This window comes from Nerophis lumbriciformis, linkage group LG22 (assembly GCF_033978685.3).
Source record: "Nerophis lumbriciformis linkage group LG22, RoL_Nlum_v2.1, whole genome shotgun sequence".
Taxonomy (NCBI): Eukaryota; Metazoa; Chordata; class Actinopteri; order Syngnathiformes; family Syngnathidae; genus Nerophis; species Nerophis lumbriciformis.
Window position 1 is genome coordinate 5,791 of NC_084569.2, and position 20,694 is coordinate 26,484.

The 20,694-nt window shown below is 40.9% G+C and overlaps 1 protein-coding gene across 1 annotated transcript in view; it reads right to left on the reverse strand.

The window, feature by feature from the left end:
- Positions 1-1,723: 1,723 nt before the first annotated feature.
- LOC140679743 (large ribosomal subunit protein mL37-like) overlaps positions 1,724-20,694 on the reverse strand; it is a 34,147-nt gene continuing 15,176 nt past the window's right edge. The window contains exons 4-8 of the mRNA XM_072915779.1: positions 18,291-18,479; positions 14,006-14,160; positions 11,360-11,491; positions 8,218-8,292; positions 1,724-2,128 (exon numbers count right to left, since the gene is read on the reverse strand). Of these exons, the coding sequence (XP_072771880.1) occupies positions 2,051-2,128; positions 8,218-8,292; positions 11,360-11,491; positions 14,006-14,160; positions 18,291-18,479 (629 nt within the window). The 3' untranslated portion in view covers positions 1,724-2,050. The remainder of the gene's footprint in view (positions 2,129-8,217; positions 8,293-11,359; positions 11,492-14,005; positions 14,161-18,290; positions 18,480-20,694) is intronic.

The window sequence follows — 20,694 nt, forward strand, 5'->3', positions numbered from 1 at the left end:
GTTCCAGATAAATACAGCAAAAATAAGTGCATGAAAAATACAACTCACTATAACGTTGACTTAGTGAGAAGCCCTGGGCTTGTTTCTTTGCAATGAGATGACGATGGAAATCAGCCTTTGGCTACAATCGGTCACATTTATGTTCATTAATGTGCATTGTATCATGTCACAAAGTTATAACAAATGGCAACTCCCTATAAGGAGTTGTATTATACATCTAAAAACAAGCTTATTGGTGTGTCTAGTGGGACAGGCCAAAGTTAAGTCAGAGAAAATGCAGTCCTTTATAAATGATCTTATGTTTCTCTGCGGCCCGGTAGCAAATGCGTCACGGACCGGTATCGGTCCCCGGACCGGTGGTTGGGGACCACTGCTATAGAACATCTGATCTAAGAACAGCAGTTGGGAGAAGTTCACATCTCAGAGACCTGAGTGGTCCAACACTCCAGTACATACTTGCCAACCCTCCCGGATTTTCCGGGAGACTCCCGAAATTCAGCGCCTCTCCCGAAAACCTCCCGGGACAAATTTTCTCCCGAAAATCTCCCGAAATTCAGGCGGAGCTGGAGGCCACGCCCCCTCCAGCTCCATGCGGACCTGAGTGACGTGTTGATAGCCTGTTCTCACGTCCGCTTTCCCACAATATAAACAGCTAATGATCGAGGGCGAGTTCTTGGTTTCTTATGTGTGTTTATTGTTAGGCAGTTTCATTAACGTCCTCCCAGCGCGGTAACAACACACAACAACAGCAGTCAAGTTTTCGTCCCCCGTAAAGCAGTTCGTCTGCCGTAAACAGCAATGTTGTGACACTTTTAAACAGGACAATACTGCCATCTACTGTACATGCATATGTGACCCACCCATAATGTGTCACATTTTTGTGTTGATTTATTTATTTTATTTTGTGGTTTGAATTCGTTTTTGGATCTGTCATTACACATTTATCAGTATTCACATTGGTCAGTAGGGGGCAGTAGGGCGTTTCTTCCCAATTGAATGCTATCACCTGCAGACCGGAAGTGTCTTGTCATTCTGATGAGCGCGACCAGTCTGTGAACAATTGAAACGTCCTGTGTGCTTTTTCCTCCTGTATAACAGGTTAGTTTTGGTGAATCAACTCACTGAATAATATCCATGTGATCTTTATAAGTTTAAGTACACATTCTGATGGTGGAGCCTAACTCTAAAGTGTTTGTGAGTTGTAGTTTGTATTTGTGAATGAATCCAGTGCACAGCTGCAGTAATCGATACAAAAAGGCGACGTGAGTGCGCAATGTTTATATAGGAACTTCTGATCCTAATTCAGACTCCCAAATTAGAGCTCCCGTTTTCTTATTGATTTTATAATGTATATTTTTATAATGTGTGTGTTCTGAAATAGTGACAGAGAATAGAACAAGGATGGACAATTCAACCCTTAACTCAACAATGAGTAGATGAGTGTTATGTGTGTGTATGTGTAAATAAATGAACACTGAAATTCAAGTATTTCTTTTATTTATATATATATATATATATATATATATATATATATATATATATATATGTAATAAAAAAAAAAATATAGCTAGAATTCACTGAAAGTCAAGTATTTCTTATATATATATATATCTTAACCACGCCCCTAACCACGCCCCCGACCACGCCCCCCACCCCCCACCTCCCGAAATCGGAGGTCTCAAGGTTGGCAAGTATGCTCCAGTAGCAAGTGTGAGACTTATTGATGCTTACATTGATTTTTATTTCCAAAGGTGTGCGACCAAATATTTAGTTGAGGGCGCCAATAATCTTGTCCAGTCCATTTTTGGAGTTCTGAGTCAAATAATATCACATTTGGCTTTTTTTGTGTTCTTTTTTCGTGTTGTTCCAATGCAAACAAAAGAAATAAACATGTGAATACCAAAGCATTAAGTGCTGCGTTATCTGACACAAATGCATATACTTTTGGCCAAGAGTGTATTTGTGATGACTCAATGGTATGGCAGTCTTCACAAGTGACATTGTTGTCATTGCAAACACTGACTTACACTTAGTACCTGGGGTCTTAGGGCTACACCGTGCTGTGAAGGTACAGGGCAAGGAACTTGGAGAAGGTCTCTGCCTTATATCCTGCTAGACCGGCTGGAACCTACAGTGGAAAGAAAACAAGCAATTCAGATCTTCTTACATTTCAGTCACAGTTTGTTCAAAAGAGAATGCAGCTTAAAATCCTTGTACTCGCTTTTATTTAGATGCAAATGTCATGGCACCTATCAACCAAATCTAAACATGTGGGGAAAAAGTTCAATATACCGTATTTTCCGGACCATAGGGCATTATAAGGCGCACTGCCGATGAGCGGGTCTAGTCAGATCTATTTTCATACAAAAGGCGCATTAAAGGAGTCATATTATGATTATTTTATCAATGTAAAAGACTTCCTTGTGGTCTACATAACATGTAATGCTGGTTCTTTGCTCAAAATGTTGCATAGATGATGTTTTACACATCATCTTCAACTCACTTTCTGACAGTCTCTTCAGGATGCACCGTTTTGTGGGCGCTCTTATCTACATGCCTCCACTTGGACAGCATCTTCTCCCCGTCATCTTTGTTGTAGCGGTGTAGCGTGCAAGGACGGGAGTGGAAGAAGTGTCAAAAGATGGCGCTAACTGTTTTAATGACATTCAGACTTGACTTCAATCAATAACGGAGCAGCATCTCCTCATCCGTGGCTCACTAGTGCATCAACAACACCCGAAATGTGTCCCGTGAAAAACTCTCCCACCGGAACTCTCTAATAACTAAAGTTCCTTGGGTGAATAATGTAAAGTCACTACACCGGTATGTTTTAGTGCTTTCATGGCGAGTTTACTGACAGGTATAAGTAAGAACTTTACACTACTTTATATTAGAAATGGCAACAGTGGAGGATGAATGTCACATAACAAGAAGATAGAGAAAAAGAAGAAGCTTATCGACAACAAAGGCAGACGCGCACACATTTTCAGGACTTATGCAGATCCCAAATACAGGTTCCAGAAGGTAAGAAAAGTTGCTTTTGCGTAATATTGCAAAACAAAACAGCAGATAATATGTCTTACCTTATACACACAGCATAATAATACTCCTATGTTGAAGCACAGTACAATCCATCAAGTGGTGTGGCTTCATAGCTTACCAAAGTCCTACTAAAACATTTTGACAGATTTTTGAGCACCGTGTGTAATGTTCTATATTTTCAATGGAACATATAAAATGTTAGTGTTTACTTGAGTCATATTGCAGTCCACACATATCTCTTATGTGTGACTGCCATCTACTGGTCACATTTATCATTACACCATGTACCAAATAAAATAGCTTAGAGGTCGGTAAGCACAACCAAAATGATTCCTTACATTAGGCGCACCAGGTTATAAGGCGCACGGTCGACTTTTGGGAAAATGAAAGTATTTTAAGTGCGCCGTATAGTCCGGAAAATATGGTAGTGACCATACCTACTTAGTGGCCTAGTGGTTAGAGTGTCCGCCCTGAGTTTGGTAGGTCGTGAGTTCAAACCCCGGCCTCATACCAAAGACTATAAAAATGGGAGCCATTACCTCCCTGCTTGGCACTCAGCATCAAGGCTTGGAATTGGGGGTTAAATCACCAAAAATGATTACTGGGCGTGGCCACCGCTGCTGCTCACTGCTCCCCTCACATCCCAGAGGGTGATCAAGGGTGATGGGTCAAATGCAGAGAATAATTTTGTCACACCTATCATTGCTACTTTAAATCTTTAATTTGTGACCAAAAAAGGTCAAAAAGACAAGGAAAAGGGCAACTGGACCAGGTGAAAGTCATGTAATGTGGGAAAAAGGAGTTAAAAGGCTCTACAAGTATGATCACACATACCAAGCCAGCACACAAGAATATTTGCTGCTTCCATTAACCTCAGAAGCTGGAGGTCGGACCTGAGAATGACGTCACAGCTGAGTTATGAATGTTAAGGGGTCGGAAATCAAAATGGCCAAATCTACGAAAGTTATTGTGCTCGCCTCATGAAAATGGTTTAATTTACACAACAGTAACATGAACATTTATAAGACAATACTTTGTATATGGCTGATTTAGTGTGACAATAAGAAAGACATGGTTTACATAGAGTGCAGCCATCCAACACTGGGATGGTGTCAGACCAATCTGGTGCCCTAGGCAAGATTTTAGGTGGCGCCCCCCCCACATCGGCAGTGAAGTGTATATACTCACAAGAAACCGAATAGCTTTGTCTTTGACCATTTTTTTTTACTTGCAACTACACCTAATATATAAAGGGGTGGAAAAGTGACTATTACCTGCAGGGCAAACATTAGCTAACCAGAAGGCAATAACAATGTAAACAAAGAAAACACCTGCTTAAAAGATCTAATACAAATGTCCCTGAGGAATGTAATTAGCTAACATTACATTATTATTTTCCATAACAATTTAGCCCCCTCCACAATATTAACCCGACGTTAAAACAGAACTAGCTATTTATTGATTAGCAATTGCCGAATCATGTAACATTAGCTTAATGCTAAAAAGCCAGCTACTATCACATTCTGTAACAGACAAATAATTTAATGTAGGCTAACGTTACCTACCTGCTACCTCTGTCTTTTCTCGTTTCTACTCCTCTTCTTTTCTCTTTTTTCTTCCCTGGGCACCTGACAGTTTTGGCCGTTTTGACATCTTGTGTTGATTTTTTGATGTGGTGACAGGGGGGGCGTAATGTTGTAACAAATAATATTTCTATTAAATAGGCTTTACTTTGCATTTTAATTAACGTGGGATTATTTTTTGTATTTAGAAATAATAGTACCAACTTTTTTTTTCTTTTCTCCAACATTTGTGGCACTGGCGTGGCGCCCCCTGATGGATGGCGCCCTTAGCATTTGCCTATACGGCCTATGCCACGGGCCGGCCCTGCTAACCACTCACAAATTCTGACTTGCCAGTACAAAAGGAAGGCACCATAAATATTGCCTTTCAACACATCGCTACATTGAAGATGTGTCTACCTCTTTTAGAACAATCATCTCACAGTATTACAACTTTATATTACTGCGAAACTTTTTGTTTTCATGTTGTAGTTACTTTAGTATTTGTAAGTCTAGTTGTCAGAATAATTGTATCTAAGTCATACTTGCCAACCTTGAGACCTCCGATTTCGGGAGGTGGGGGGTGGGGGGCGTGGTCGGGGGTGAGGCGGGGGGCGTGGTTGGGGGCGTGGTTAAGATATATATATATATATATATATATATATATATATATATATATATATATATATATATATATATATATATATATAAGAAATACTTGACCTTCAGTGAATTCTAGCTATATATATATATTTTTTTTTTATTACATACATATATATATATATATACACCGTATTTTCCGCACTATAAGGCGCACCTAAAAACCACAAATTTTCTCAAAAGCTGACAGTGCGCCTTATAACCCGGTGCGCTTTATATATGGATTAATATTACGATTCATTTTCATAAAGTTTCGATCTCGCAACTACGGTAAACAGCCGCCATCTTTTTTCCCGGTAGAACAGGAAGCGCTTCTTCTTCTACGCAAGCAACCGCCAAGGTAAGCACCCGCCCCCATAGAACAGGAAGCGCTTCTTCTTCTACTGTAAGCAACCACCCGCCCGCGTAGAAGAAGAAAAAGCGCGCGGATATTACCGTACGTTTCATTTCCTTTGTGTGTTTACATCTGTAAAGACCACAAAATGGCTCCTACTAAGCGACCGGGATCCGGTTCATGAAAAGACGCAATCTCTCCATCCGCACACGGATTACTATTTCACAGCAACTGATATTCCTGTGAACCGCACTGTGGATACAACGGGAGCACGTACGGTGAATATTCGCACCACAGGGAATGAGAAGTCATCCTTCACTGTGGTTCTAGCTTGCCATGCTAATGGCCAGAAACTTCCACCCATGGTGATATTCAAAAGGAAGACCTTGCCAAAAGAGACCTTTCCAGCTGGCGTCATCATAAAAGCTAACTCGAAGGGATGGATGAAGAAAAGATGAGCGAGTGGTTAAGGTAAGTTTAAGTTTACGCGAAGAGGCCGGGTGGCTTTTTTTACGCAGCTCCGTCCATGTTGATATACGATTCCATGCGCGCCCACATCACGCTGGTTTTAATATATTATTAAAGTTTGACTGACCTATTTGACTGTTTTTTTGACATTCCTTTTGCGCAGTTAGATGCGGCTTACAACACGGGGCGGCTTATAGGTGGACAAAGTTTTGAAATATGCCGTTCATTGAAGGCGCGGCTTATAACCCAGGGCGCCTTATGGTGCGGAAAATACGGTATATATATATATGTATATATGTATGTAATAAAAAAAAAAAAAAAAAAATATATATATATATATATATATATAAAGAAATACTTGAATTTCAGTGTTCATTTATTTACACATATACACACACAACACTTATCTACTCATTGTTGAGTTAAGGTTTGAATTGTCCATCCTTGTTCTATTCTCTGTCACTATTTCAGAACACACACATTATAAAAATATACATTATAAAATCAATAAGAAAACGGGAGCTCTAATTTGGGAGTCTGAATTAGGATCAGAAGTTCCTATATAAACATTGCGCACTCACGTCACCTTTTTGTATTGATTACTGCAGCTGTGCACTGGATTCATTCACAAATACAAACTACAACTCACAAACACTTTAGAGTTAGGCTCCACCATCAGAATGTGTACTTAAACTTATAAAGATCACATGGATATTATTCAGTGAGTTGATTCACCAAAACTAACCTGTTATACAGGAGGAAAAAGCACACAGGACGTTTCAATTGTTCACAGACTGGTCGCTCTCATCAGAATGACAAGACACTTCCGGTCTGCAGGTGATAGCATTCAATTGGGAAGAAACGCCCTACTGCCCCCTACTGACCAATGTGAATACTGATAAATGTGTAATGACAGCTCCAAAAACGAATTCAAACCACAAAATAAAATAAATAAATCAACACAAAAATGTGACACATTATGGGTGGGTCACATATGCATGTACAGTAGATGGCAGTATTGTCCTGTTTAAAAGTGTCACAACATTGCTGTTTACGGCAATGTTGTGAACAGGCTATCAACACGTCACTCAGGTCCGCATGGAGCTGGAGGGGGCGTGGCCTCCAGCTCCGCCTGAATTTCGGGAGATTTTCGGGAGAAAATTTGTCCCGGGAGGTTTTCGGGAGAGGCGCTGAATTTCGAGAGTCTCCCGGAAAATCCGGGAGGGTCGGCAAATATGATCTAAGTTGTCACAAAACTTTGTGTTACATTGAGTTCAGCTCGCCCTGCCAGAGGACAAAAGCTGTCTTTGATCCTACCAAGCAGAAGGCTTGTATAATGTACGATGGGAAGCGACATGAAGGCGCCGGTTTCTTTCTTCTATTGTAATCCACAGGAAGATTTTGTCTTGACCCGAGATCTACAAAGCGGAGAGGAGGCAGGGCCTGACCCCCCTCCAGGCACCTTTTCTTTGAACTGTTTTATGACCTTTTCTTTGAACTGTTTTATGACCTTTTCTTTGAACTGTTTTGTAACCAAAGGCGATGGCTGTTTACAACCCTCTTCCCTTAGAAACAGCTGTTGCCATGTAATCAGGGAAAGTCCAAATAAAAGAGGAGGCGTACAATCTTTCGTCAGAGCGTGGTGGGACACCGCAGTGTCTACGCGTTTCTCCTCAATTGAGCAAAATTGTAATTCTGTCTGTTTAATTCCTTGCTTCTTGTCTGTTTTAATAGATGTCATCAGTGTTTGAACCTGACACTAGTAGTTTAAAGAAGTGTAATTCTTGCTGTTATAAGCTAAGATCAATATCGTTTGCCTGCTCAATTTTGCACTTTTCATGTGTTTTATTGCTCATTCTGTACTTTGCAATATTTTAGTTCTGTATTTCATTTTTTTAAATGTTCATATATTAGTACAAGCACTTAACGTTTGAAGATTGTAATTTTGTATTTATTTTTTACAAAATATGAATAAAATAGTATACACATTTGCTATAAATAGCCAGACACAATAAATAAAATAGGCCTTTTAGTTCTTTGGGTTTGATAATAGTAGCTACCTAACTTGGCCTATTCCTCACCCACTAAATCTAAAACTCTATTTTAGTCCCACGAGGTACCTGGTAAATATCTGCAAGTCTGATACTGTACCTTCACTTCTTTCTTTTTGATGAGTGGTCGGACTTTTGCAAAATCGTAGAGCTCGACATCTTCATCCAGCCAAACCTACAACAAAATAATTAATGATAAACATTCAGTTCTTACGTCAACTATTAAAATATATTAGATAATGCCATGACGTTTGAATGGCACATTCCATAAATGGAAAAGGCTACAGGCGTCCAGAAAGAAATGTGCAGTAAATGTGAGCAAATGTGTTAATAAATCAGACATATTGAGGCTGAGTACACAACAATATGTTTACAAAATGGCCATATAAGAACAATAATGACTGCATATGCACGGTCATGGGTTTCAAGTTGTAATTAAGACTACTTTCCAAAATGACATCATTGATGTGTATGTGTGTGTGTGTGTGTGTGTGTGTGTGTGTGTGTGTGTGTGTGTGTGTGTGTGTGTGTGTGTGTGTGTGTGTGTGTGTGCTTATGTGATCCAAGATGTATTTCACTCAATCACATTTCAGTTAAAACTTTATTCTGCAAAACTCCTCTTTCTCTTGTGGGCAGTTGATGTATTTTTAAGGGGCTAAACTTAAAATAGTGACAGGGAATCAAATATTTTTTACTGTAACATTTTTGGCTCATGTTAAAGGGACTGTTTGCAACATTTACACAGATGCCTAGAGGGCGCCAACTTTTTCCAATGTATTTTACACAGTACATTATGAGGGGCCGTTAGGGACATTATTCAGAATTACCTCTTACACACACACGACTGAAATGCTCTCAAATAACAACTGAAATGGTTTTCTCTCACACACACTACTGAAATGTTTTTCTCTCCCACACTACAGAAACACTCTCATACACCCCACTGAAATGTTTTTCTCTCACACACTACCGAAAAACTTTCATACCCACTACAGAAATGTTTTTCTCTCACCTCTACTGAAACACTCATACACTACTGAAATGTTTTTCTCTCGCACACTACTGTAACAATCTCATACACACTACTGGAACACTCTCATACACACCACTGAAATGTTTTTCTCTCATACACACTATTGAAACACTCATACAAACCACTGAAATGTTTTCTCTCACACACACACACTAAAGAAACACTCATACACACTATTGAAATGTTTTTCTCACCCACACTACTGAAACACTCATACACACTACTGAAACACTCTCATACACACTCTCACATACTACTGAAACACTCTCATACACACTACTGAAGTGGTCTCAAATCCATCCATTTTCTACCGCTTGTCCCTTTTGGGGTGGCGGGGGGTGCTGGAGCCTATCTCAGCTGCATTCGAGCGGAAGGCAGGGTACACCCTGGACAAGTCGCCACCTCTTAGCAGGTGGTCTCAAATAACAACTGAAATGTTTTTCTCTCACACACTACTGAAACACTCTCATATACACCACTGAAATGTTTTTCTTTCATACACACTATTGAAACACTCATACAAACCACTGAAATGTTTTCTTTCACACACACTAAAGAAACACTCTCATACACACTACTGAAATGTTTTTCTCACACACACTACTGAAACACTCATACACACTACTGAAACACTCTCATACACACTCTCACATACTACTGAAACACTCTCATACACACTACTGAAGTAGTCTCAAATCCATCCATTTTCTACCGCTTTTCCCTTTTGGGGTCGCGGGGGGTGCTGGAGCCTATCTCAGCTGCATTCGAGCGGAAGGCAGAGTACACCCTGGACAAGTCGCCACCTCGTCGCAGGTGGTCTCAAATAACAACTGAAATGTTTTTCTCTCACACACTACTGAAACACTCTCATATACACCACTGAAATGTCTTTCTCTCATACACACTATTGAAACACTCATACAAACCACTGAAATGTTTTCTTTCACACACACTAAAGAAACACTCTCATACACACTACTGAAATGTTTTTCTCACACACACTACTGAAACACTCATACACACTACTGAAACACTCTCATACACACTCTCACATAATACTGAAACACTCTCATACACACTACTGAAGTGGTCTCAAATCCATCCATTTTCTACCGCTTGTCCCTTTTGGGTCGCGGGGGGGTGCTGGAGCCTATCTCAGCTGCATTCGGGCGGAAGGCAGTGTACACCCTGGACAAGTCGCCACCTCATCGCAGGTGGTCTCAAATAACAACTGAAATGTTTTTCTCTCACACACTACTGAAACACTCTCATACACACCACTGAAATATTTTTCTCTCTCACACACTACTGAAACACTCATACACACTACTGAAACACTCTCATACACACTCTCACATACTACTGAAACACTCTCATAACACAACACTGAAATGTTTTTCTCACACACACACTACTGAAACACTCATGCACACTACTGAAACACTCTCACACACACTCACATACTACTGAAACACTCTCATACACACTACTGAAACACTCTCATACACACTACTGAAACACTCTCATACACACTCCTGAAATGTTTCTCTCTCACACACACACACACACACACACACACACACACACACACACACACACACACACACACACACACACAAGAAAAGCTCAATGTGTTTAATGCCTTTTAATTTCTATTTTAACCTTCTTAAATTGTTCTATGAGTGCAATAGGAAACATATGTTTATTGTATTGTAAGATTTTCTGTTAAAATAAAGCCAACATTGAAATTTTTTGTACTTCCCTTTATTTTGAAAGGTTTGGAAAAGTATCGAACAGTATCAATATACATTTTGGTACCGGTCCCAAATTATTGGTATCGGGACACCTAATGTGCATACACAGTATGGAGCCGCTCCCCTATGTTAATATTTATCACCTCCATCCCTGGCAAATAAACTACATTTCTTTGTATTTTCAAGGGGAATTGCACTTTTCTTTGGAATTTGGTCTATCATTCACAATCCACATGTTTTGCTTTTTTATGCATTCCAACTTGTTAATAAATGCTAGTAATAGTCAGCTAACAATTGAGGTGACGGGATTCGTTTTAACCTCCATCTACCATTGACTTTGTTTTGCTCAAACAAGTGTTTGAGTTTAAGGGACTAGTTTAGAAATGGGGATGATATTGTAACTGCACATTTTTATTTTTACAATTAGAGACTGAGACCATTATTTTTGTAAAAACCTGGTTCTTGATGCCGTCGTCTTGTCTCAGATCTGTAGTGTTGAGCTGGAAAACCATGAACTGGAAGATTCTGCCATTGGTCCCCACTGCCTGTACTGTAATAGGATGGTCTAACACACACATAGTCTTGGCCTTAGTGTAGACCACACAAAAAAAAGAGAGAAATCGATAGAGACAGAGGGAAGAAAAGTAAGTTAGACCACTTTCACATTCACAAATCTCAAACATATTGCAGAAGCAACCATTGATTCAGAACGTAAGATAAATTCCGGACTATAAGGCGCTATTTCTTTTCCTGCGCTTTGAACCTTGCGGCTTATAAAACGGTGCAGCTAATTTGTGAGGCACAAGCAAAGACACTGACAGGTACGTTATTGTTTGTGCTATGGGTTGCTCTTTTGGACGAGTTTGCTCACTGCAGGTATTACGGGGTGAACATCTACAGTAATGCCCTGTGTTTCATGTTTTCAACCGGAATTACAAGTGCCGCTCCGTCTTCTATTCGTCCATAGCGTTTCTACTCGTATGGGTTCGTCTGCTCCAAGCAACGTTTGTCAGTTTTACAATATAACTAAAACAATTCATACATACTAACCACCATGTGTGATGTCTGTAGTAGTGTTTTGTGTATATTTATACGTGCTATCTTAATGTAATCTAGCTATTATCTATGCTAACACCTTTGCGGGATAGTGGAGGTCCCATTGGCTCCGTTGTAAGCGGACTTTTATTTACGTTTATTGTATATTTACAATGCATTAAAAACATCCATCTGTCGTCATGTCTTTCATAATGATTGTGAACGATAGGCAAAATTCCCCAAAAAGTGCAGTTGCCTTTTAAGATGCTGTATTTTCCGGACTATAATATGTGAGCCGCAGCCAATCATTTTAGGGAATACAAATATTTTTCCATATATTAGCCGCACCGGACTATAAGCCGCAGATATAGACGTTGCGAAATTTGTTATTTACAAAGAAATATCCTGTATATTTTTAAAGCATTCTGGTCACCTTCTGTGAGCAGAATGTGTTTTGTTTTCCCAATATATGAATCAGTTCCTAAATCCAACGTTTTCTTTGTTCTAGTATTGATAACATCGATCCAACAATCTTGAATAGATACCTGCCTTCAGGAAGGCAAACTTGCCGATCACACATCAATATACTTGAAATGTAGTTACACCCCTCATTCAAACCATTTCAACATTCAAACCATTACTACATTCATTTTATAAATGCACAGTATTTAAAGGCAAATATTTATGTTTTAGTTGTATATAGTATACAATTATACTGTACGTTAGAGATGCGCGGGTAGGCAATTATTTCATCCGCAACCGCATCAGAAAGTCGTCAACCATCCGCCATCCACCCGATCTAACATTTGATCAGAACCGCATCCGCCCGCCATCCGCCCGCCCGTTGTTATATATCTAATATAGACGATGCAAGGCATTAGTGAGGTTATAAAGCTTTTGCCTGTTAAAGAAAGGAGACTGATCCAATGCAGCACAGACATTCGCGTGCCACGCTGTCACGACCCAGACGCACACCAGTGCGCAATCATATGGGAGCCACGCTGAGCGCACCTCCAAGCGCGTCTCGCTGCCGGCGACGGCCGGGTATATGCCCGACGCTCCAGCGCCATCCATTTTCAGGGCTAGTTGATTCGGCAGGTGGGTTGTTACACACTCCTTAGCGGGTTCCAACTTCCCTGGCCACCGTCCTAGCTGCTGTCTATATCAACCAGGGTGAGCCCCACCCCTTTCGTGAGCACACTGCGCGCGGAGTGACCCCTGTTACGCGCCCCCGGCAACTGGGGTGGCGGGCAGGTAAGCTGCGCGGGCGGAGCGCGCGGAGTGACCCCTGTTACGAGCCCCCGGCCACGGGGGTGGCGGGCAGGTAAGCTGCTTACCTGCTGCGCGTGACGCCGGCCGCGGCGAAGGCGGACGAGGCGGGGTGTCGGTGCGGTGGACGCGGTGGTGACCCTGGATGTGCGTCGGGCCCTTCTCGCGGATCGCCTCAGCTACGGCTCCCGGTGGGGCCCTCTCGGGGGAAGGGGCCTCGGTCCCGGACCCCGGCGAGGCGTCCCTTCTCCGCTCCGTAAAAGTGTCCATCTCTTCTTTTCTTTTTTCTTCTGTTGTGGCATATGCTGCAGGTGCCTGCTCGTTTTTCGTATGTGGGTAACAACATTTAACTATGTATATATATTTACCAATTGGTTTAACTGCCACCCGCCTGAATCTATTTAAAATCTAATTTTTTTTTATTTCAACCGCCCGACCCGACCCGACCCGACCCGCGGATAAAATTAATTTTTTTAAATTTCATCCGCCCGATCCGCGGATAATCCGCGGTTGTGCCCGCAAACCGCGCATCTCTACTGTACGTCCGTTTATTCCAGCTGACATGGGCTGAGAGGCCGCCAGCCAATTGCACGTTGCAGAATATTTGTTGCACATTTGCATTTTTTTTGTCTCAAGGTTTACTTTAGGAAGGATTGTATTGCTACAAGGAAGGAGAAAACAAGGTGGGAATTGATTTGGTCGATAAACTGTAATGGTGCGGTTTGGATTATCAGACATGGAAAAGTGTTATCACGTCATCTCTATTATTTATTTCTAGATATGAAGCGATAACTCACCCCAAACAGTTTGTGTGCACGTGCCAGAGCAGATCCAAACAGGAACATGATCATCTTGGCTCTGAACTGCTCAGGGCGAAGCTTACAGCGAACATCCTCGTCTTCCAAAAAGTAAAGTGTGTGGGCGTGAGGGAAAAAATATTTATCTCCAAAACCTGAATGGAAAAACAAAATGTATTCACAATTAACAACAGCGATGCTATCTTTTATAGAAATGTGTACATAATGCATCATACTGTATTTCCTTATGATCCCTGCTCCATATGGTATATTAACTGCCTTCAATTGAATCAGAATCAGAGATACTTTAATAATCCCCGAGGGGAAATTAAGATTTTCAGCACAATCCCATTCAAGAGCAGACAAATATTACAGGGAGACAGAACAGGATCAAACATTACAGGGAGACAGAACAGGATCACTGACGGGTCTGCTAACTTCCGGCTCCCTTTACAAAAAAGGTGAGAAACAGGTAAACACTGGGGTGGTGGTGAGAAAAAAAATATCCAGTCTAAGCCTGGGCCCCTGGAGCGGGGGTCCAAACTGAGGCCAAGGAAGAAAAAAAACCTTGTAGCCATAGCACACATAAGAATGTGTGAATGACACAAAGGACATTAAAGACATTAAAAGAGCAGAGCTGATGCAAGCAGTCATTTCTACACACAGCCACAAAAGTAAAAACAAACAAAAAATAACATATCCACTGTGGTGGCCTCTGCGGTGTTCAACGCCATCGTCTGCTGGGAGCATGGCCAGAGACAGGAGCAAACCCAACAAAGCAACCAAGAGAGCTGACTCCACCCTCGGCCGCCCACTAAGTCTCGGCCAGTGTCCAGTCCGCATGGATGAGCGAGGATGCGTCTAAGGAGACCGAGGTGTCCGATACCTGCTCATTGAGAACTTTGCACTTCTGTCTGCCCTTTGTCATAAACAAATTGTACAGGGTAGTGATGAGCCTTTTTATGTGACGTCCACTCATAACGGATGCCACAGAAGAAGCAGCAGAATGTTTCTGTGGACAATTCATATCGCCTTACTTCGATGATATGGACTCCCACAGACCCTGACGTGCACTTTGTCGGAGGCAGATATTTACATATGTCCGAATTTAAATGTTACTTCTTTTGATTTCATTGTCATATTACAAAACAGCTAGTGTTTTTCTTCCAAATGTGGTCTTTTGGCTGTCTGCAAAACTGTGTGCTTAACCTTGAAGTGAGGAATGTTAGAGAGAGCGATAATAAGCATTTGTTTTGGCTAGAGAGAGATGACTGCCTGCGACTTAAGAGGGGAGAGGGTTTTGGGTCGGGGAGACAGACCATCTTGGCGGGGCGATAGAATGTTCTATGCTGGACTGGTCTCAAATGTATATCTGCAAAGCTTTGAAAATATATTACAAAATACCTATTCTGTCTCTGGTGGTTTTTCAACTCAGCTTTAAGTGTCGTAAAGAGCTTGGGAGCGACTTGTGACTTGAATTCCCTGGGAGGAACAACTGGTCCAAAACGCAACAATTTCCCAAAAAACTGCAGAGCTGTGATTGGTCAGCTTTTGCCCAGGAGGGTCCATGATCACAGAAAAGCAGACTTTGTGGTGACTTGGTTTGGGTGGAGTGATATTTGGTCCTGTGGTCACAGTGATTCCTTAAAGTTGAGCTCATGACGCTGTTTGTTTCACTTACTGAATCAATCAATCAATCAAACTTGACTTATACAGCCCTCAATCACAAGTGTCTTAAAGGGCTGCACAGGCCACAACAACATCCTGGGCTCAGATCCCACATCAGGGCAAGAAAAAAACTCAACCAACTGGGAACAACGAGAAACCTTGGAAGGGACCGCAGATGTGGGGACCCCCACCTGGGTGGATGTCGAGTGGATACAGTTAATAATGTGAAAGTCCAGTTCATAGTGGGGTCAGCAGGGGATCATCTTGCATGTAGACAAGTCGGGGCGCAGAGACGTCACCGACTAATGCATAAGGAGTGGTCACCCCGGGTCCCGACTTCATGTACAAGTCCGGTCTACTGGGAGAGCAGCAGGGGACCATCTTGAATGGAAACAAGTCAGCGGCGCAGAGATTTGTTGCTGGATGCCGTCTCATGCCTTTTGGCCTTGGAGGCTGTGTGTCTTTAGGTAATATCCGACTTTATTTTGTGATACCCGTGTAAAGATTGCTAAATTGAGGACAATAGGTCTAGCTTGTGTTTAGTAGTATAATGGTGTAGCTGTTAGCTTACAATGTTAGCTTTAGCTGCTAGCTTAGTGTGATTCGAATGCCTTTGTTATGTTAAAAGGCAATATTTCTTCATCTACTGTATATATGGAGCTTGTCTATAAATGTTGAGCTTTGTGTATATACAGTAGTGGTCGAAAGTGTACGTACACTTGTAAAGAACATCATGTCATGGCTGTCTTGACGTTACAATCATCTCTTATTTGTTTGTGATGTAGTGATTGGAGCACATACTTGTTGGTCACAAAAAACATTCATGAAGTTTGCTTCTTTTATGAATTTATTATGACTCTACTGAAAATGTGAGGGTCAAAAGTACACATACAGCAATGTTAATATTTGCTTACATGTCCCTTGGCAAGTTTACCTGCAATAAGGCGCTTTTGGTAGCCATCCACAAGCTTCTGCTTGAATTTTTGACCACAAAATTGAGCTAAATTTGTTGGTTTTCCAGCATGGACTTGATTCTTCAGCATTGTCCACACGTCAGGACTTTGGGAAGGCCATTCTAAAACCTTCATTCTAGCCTGATTTAGCCATTCCTTTACCACTTTTGAGGTGTGTTTGGGGTCATTGTCCTGTCGGAACAGCCAACTGCGCCCAAGACCCAACCTCTGTGCTGATGATTTTAGCTTGTCCTGAACAATTTGGAGCTAATCCTCCTTTTTCATTGTCCCATTTAAAGCAGCAGTTCCATTGGCAGCAAAACAGGCCCAGAGCATAATACTACCACCACCATGCTTGACGGTAGGCGTGGTGATCCTGGGATTAATCATTGGTACACCAATGATTGTAGGACTGTGCACCCTAACAATTATATGGTGAAATTTGCGGACGATACCGTGCTCCTAAGCCATCTACACAAGGATACGGACCCCTCTGTGTACCAAGACGAGATAGACCTATTTATTAGGTGGTGTGATACCAACCATCTTATTTTAAATGTGACCAAGACACAGGAAATGGTTTTGGATCCGAGGAAAGTGACTGACCATGAGCCAGTGGTCATCAAAAATCAGGAAATCACCCAGGTATCCTCATATAAATATTTAGGGGTTCATATTGATAATCTTCTCTGCTGGAAGACACATATTGACAAACTGTGCAATAGACTGCAACAGAGGCTATATTTTTTGCGAAGATTAAGATTGTACGGCGTAAGCAGCCACATCACGATGATTTTCTACCGTGCCATTGTAGAGAGCATCATTAGATACGGGATCACCTCATGGTTTGGCAACCTAACCGTTAAGCTAAAAAGCAAACTGGCCGGCATGCATAAAACGGCAATGAAAATCGTAGGGAGGAAAGAATATGAGCCTATACAGAGCATCTATGAGCAGGCAGTTAGGAAAAAAGCTAAGAAAATTATTTCCAACTCACAACACCCACTCTTTCCTGAATATGGAACCCTGCCATCAGGGAGAAGACTCCGGGTCCCACTATGCAAATTTAACCGCCTTAAATTATCATTTGTCCCAGCCTCCATTAAGCTGACCAACAATGTGCAATAGAATTTTAATACATAGGTTAGCACTTTTTTAGCACATAGCACTTTAGCACATAGCACTTTAGAACTAAGCACTTTAGCACACAGCACTTTATCCATGAGCTCTAGTGCAATGCACATTGGTACTTTATCTTTATCTCCATACTGTAGATTTTATGCCTACATCAAAGTGCCACCTATGTCTATCAAGCTCCATGTTCTGATGTTTAAATGTTAGTTGTATGGTTGTGGTTGTGTCTGTGCTTGTGTTTTTGTTCTGTTGGTTTTGGGTACGTTAAGAAAGCAATGATGCACTGTGCCCAAGGCAAATTTCCCCGCGGGGACAATAAAGTTGAACCTTGACCTTGAAAGGCCTCACCTTTTCTCCTCCAAACATATTGCTGGGTATTGTGGCCAAACAGCTCCATTTTTGTTTCATCTGACCACAGAACTTTCCTCCAGAAGGTCTTATATTTGTCCATGTGATGTCAGATGAAACAAAAATTCTCAAAAAAAGCACTATATATATCTATTATTATTATTATTATTATTATTTCTTACCTGTGCAGTTCACGTCTTCCTTGTACACATGCACTTTCTGCAAGTCCACCGTAGGCGACACGGGATAGAAGGTTTCAAGGGTATGATCTGCTGTGGCGGACACTTCCTGTGTTCCAGAAACTCTTGTGAGAGGATCCATGCTGTTATACACTAAACCATTTTGACCCCGAATCTGGAACAGGTCGTCGCCTGATACACACACAAATGTAGAAAACAAGACATAAATGTCAGGAAGCAAATCTGCAGTCCTGTGAAAAAATGTCAAAACCTGTGGTATCGTAAGATAATCTTTTATTAGCCTACTTGTGTATGTATACATTTATACCACACTTTCTGTGGGATGCACACCATTTCGCGATGCCTCAGTGAGTGTGACTGTCAGGGGGTTGTGTTTCAAGTGGGCGTGCAGGTTTGTTGTATTCAATCATCAATCAATCAATGTTTATTTATATAGCCCTAAATCACAAGTGTCTCAAAGGGCTGCACAAGCCACAACGACATCCTCGGTACAGAGCCCACATAAGGGCAAGGAAAAACTCACCCAAGTGGGACGTCGATGTGAATGACTATGAGAAACCTTGGAGAGGACCGCATATGTGGGTAACCCCCCCTCTAGGGGAGACCGAATGCAATGGATGTCGAACAAATTCCGCAAATTGGCTCCTCGGCGTTGAAAGTCTCATCTTGTTCAAAGGTTTAAACTGAAATATTCCCACACTGGTGAGGTGGCATTTGGTTTTGTGATCATTTTGTCCATGTTTTCCACATGCTAACCTGCTAGCTGCCCCGCCTCACCGCACAACGAGTCAAAGACACTTAATGATGACAAGAAGATTCACCCCCTTCTTTTCATTCCGCTATGACACAAACGTGCGCAGCTGCTGAAATCGATGCAAAGCGTGAATGCTCTTGAAGTCTGTAAACACGCATCCACATGCCGATTTATCATTTAGCGTCGGTTAACTGACTTATCGAAAACCTTTGACAAGTGGACTTCAGGTCCCTCTCTGCCCATAAGGACGTTTCAGAGTGTAAAATAAGATCCGCCTTGAACACAGAGTATTTTATTTTCAAAGTACACCAATACATGTGTTTTGTGGTTGTGCATAACTTCCTGTCCCACACAAGCAGATGTATTTCAGTTGATGTGCCATTTTGCACTGCCTGGCAGAGATAGAAGCTCTGTGTACCGTATTTTCCGCACTATAAGGCGCACCGGATTATAAGGCGCACCTTCAATGAATGGCCTATTTTAAGACTTTGTTCATATATAAGGCGCACCGGATTATAAGGCGCATAGAATCAGAGGTGGGTAGAGTAGCCAGAAATTGTACTCAGGTAAGAGTACTGTTACTTTAGAGATTTATTACTCAAGTAAAAGTAAGGAGTAGTCACCCAAATATTTACTTGAGTAAAAGTAAAAAGTATGTTGTGAAAAAACTACTCAAGTACTGAGTAACTGATGAGTAACATACACACACATATCATACATATATATATATATATATATATATATATATATATATAAATAGTCTTGTGATTTTTTTCCCCACACATACATATATATATATATATATATATATATACATACACATATATATATATATATATACATACACACATATATATATATATATACATATATATATATATATATACATACACACATATATATATATATATATATATATATATATATATATATATATATATATATATATATATATATATATACACACACACATTTATATATATATATATATACATATATATATATATATATATATATATACACATATATATATACAGTATATAATTTATATTTATTTATTTTGCTGTTTTTGTTAAAGGTGTTTTAATGAATATACATGCATGTTTAACATATAGATTCCTTTCTTTCATGAAGACAAGAATATAAGTTGGTGTATTACCTGATTCTGATGACTTGCATTGATTGTAATCAGACAGTCGTGATGATAACGTCCACGTTTTCAAATGGAGGAGAAGAAAAGTTCCTCCTTTCTGTCTAATACCACATGAAAGTGGTTGGTTTTTGGCATCTTATATGTCCAGCTTCCATATTCGTTTTTATACACTTTACAAGAAATACATTGGCGGAAAACTCCGTAGCTTGCTAGCTTGTTTGCGCTGGCTTTCGGAGACTCTTGTTTTGAAAGCGCAGGCGCGATGGAGCGGCACTTTTATTGTGAAGACAGGAACTGTGCAGTCAGTCTTTAGGGTTTTGACGGGATGTACGGTTGAAATAAAAAAGGGTCTTTTTTCCTTCACACTTTTGATTGATTGATTGAAACTTTTATTATTAGATTGCACAGTACAGTATATATTCCGTACAATTGACCACGAAATGGTAACACCCCAATAAGTTTTTACACTTGTTTAAGTC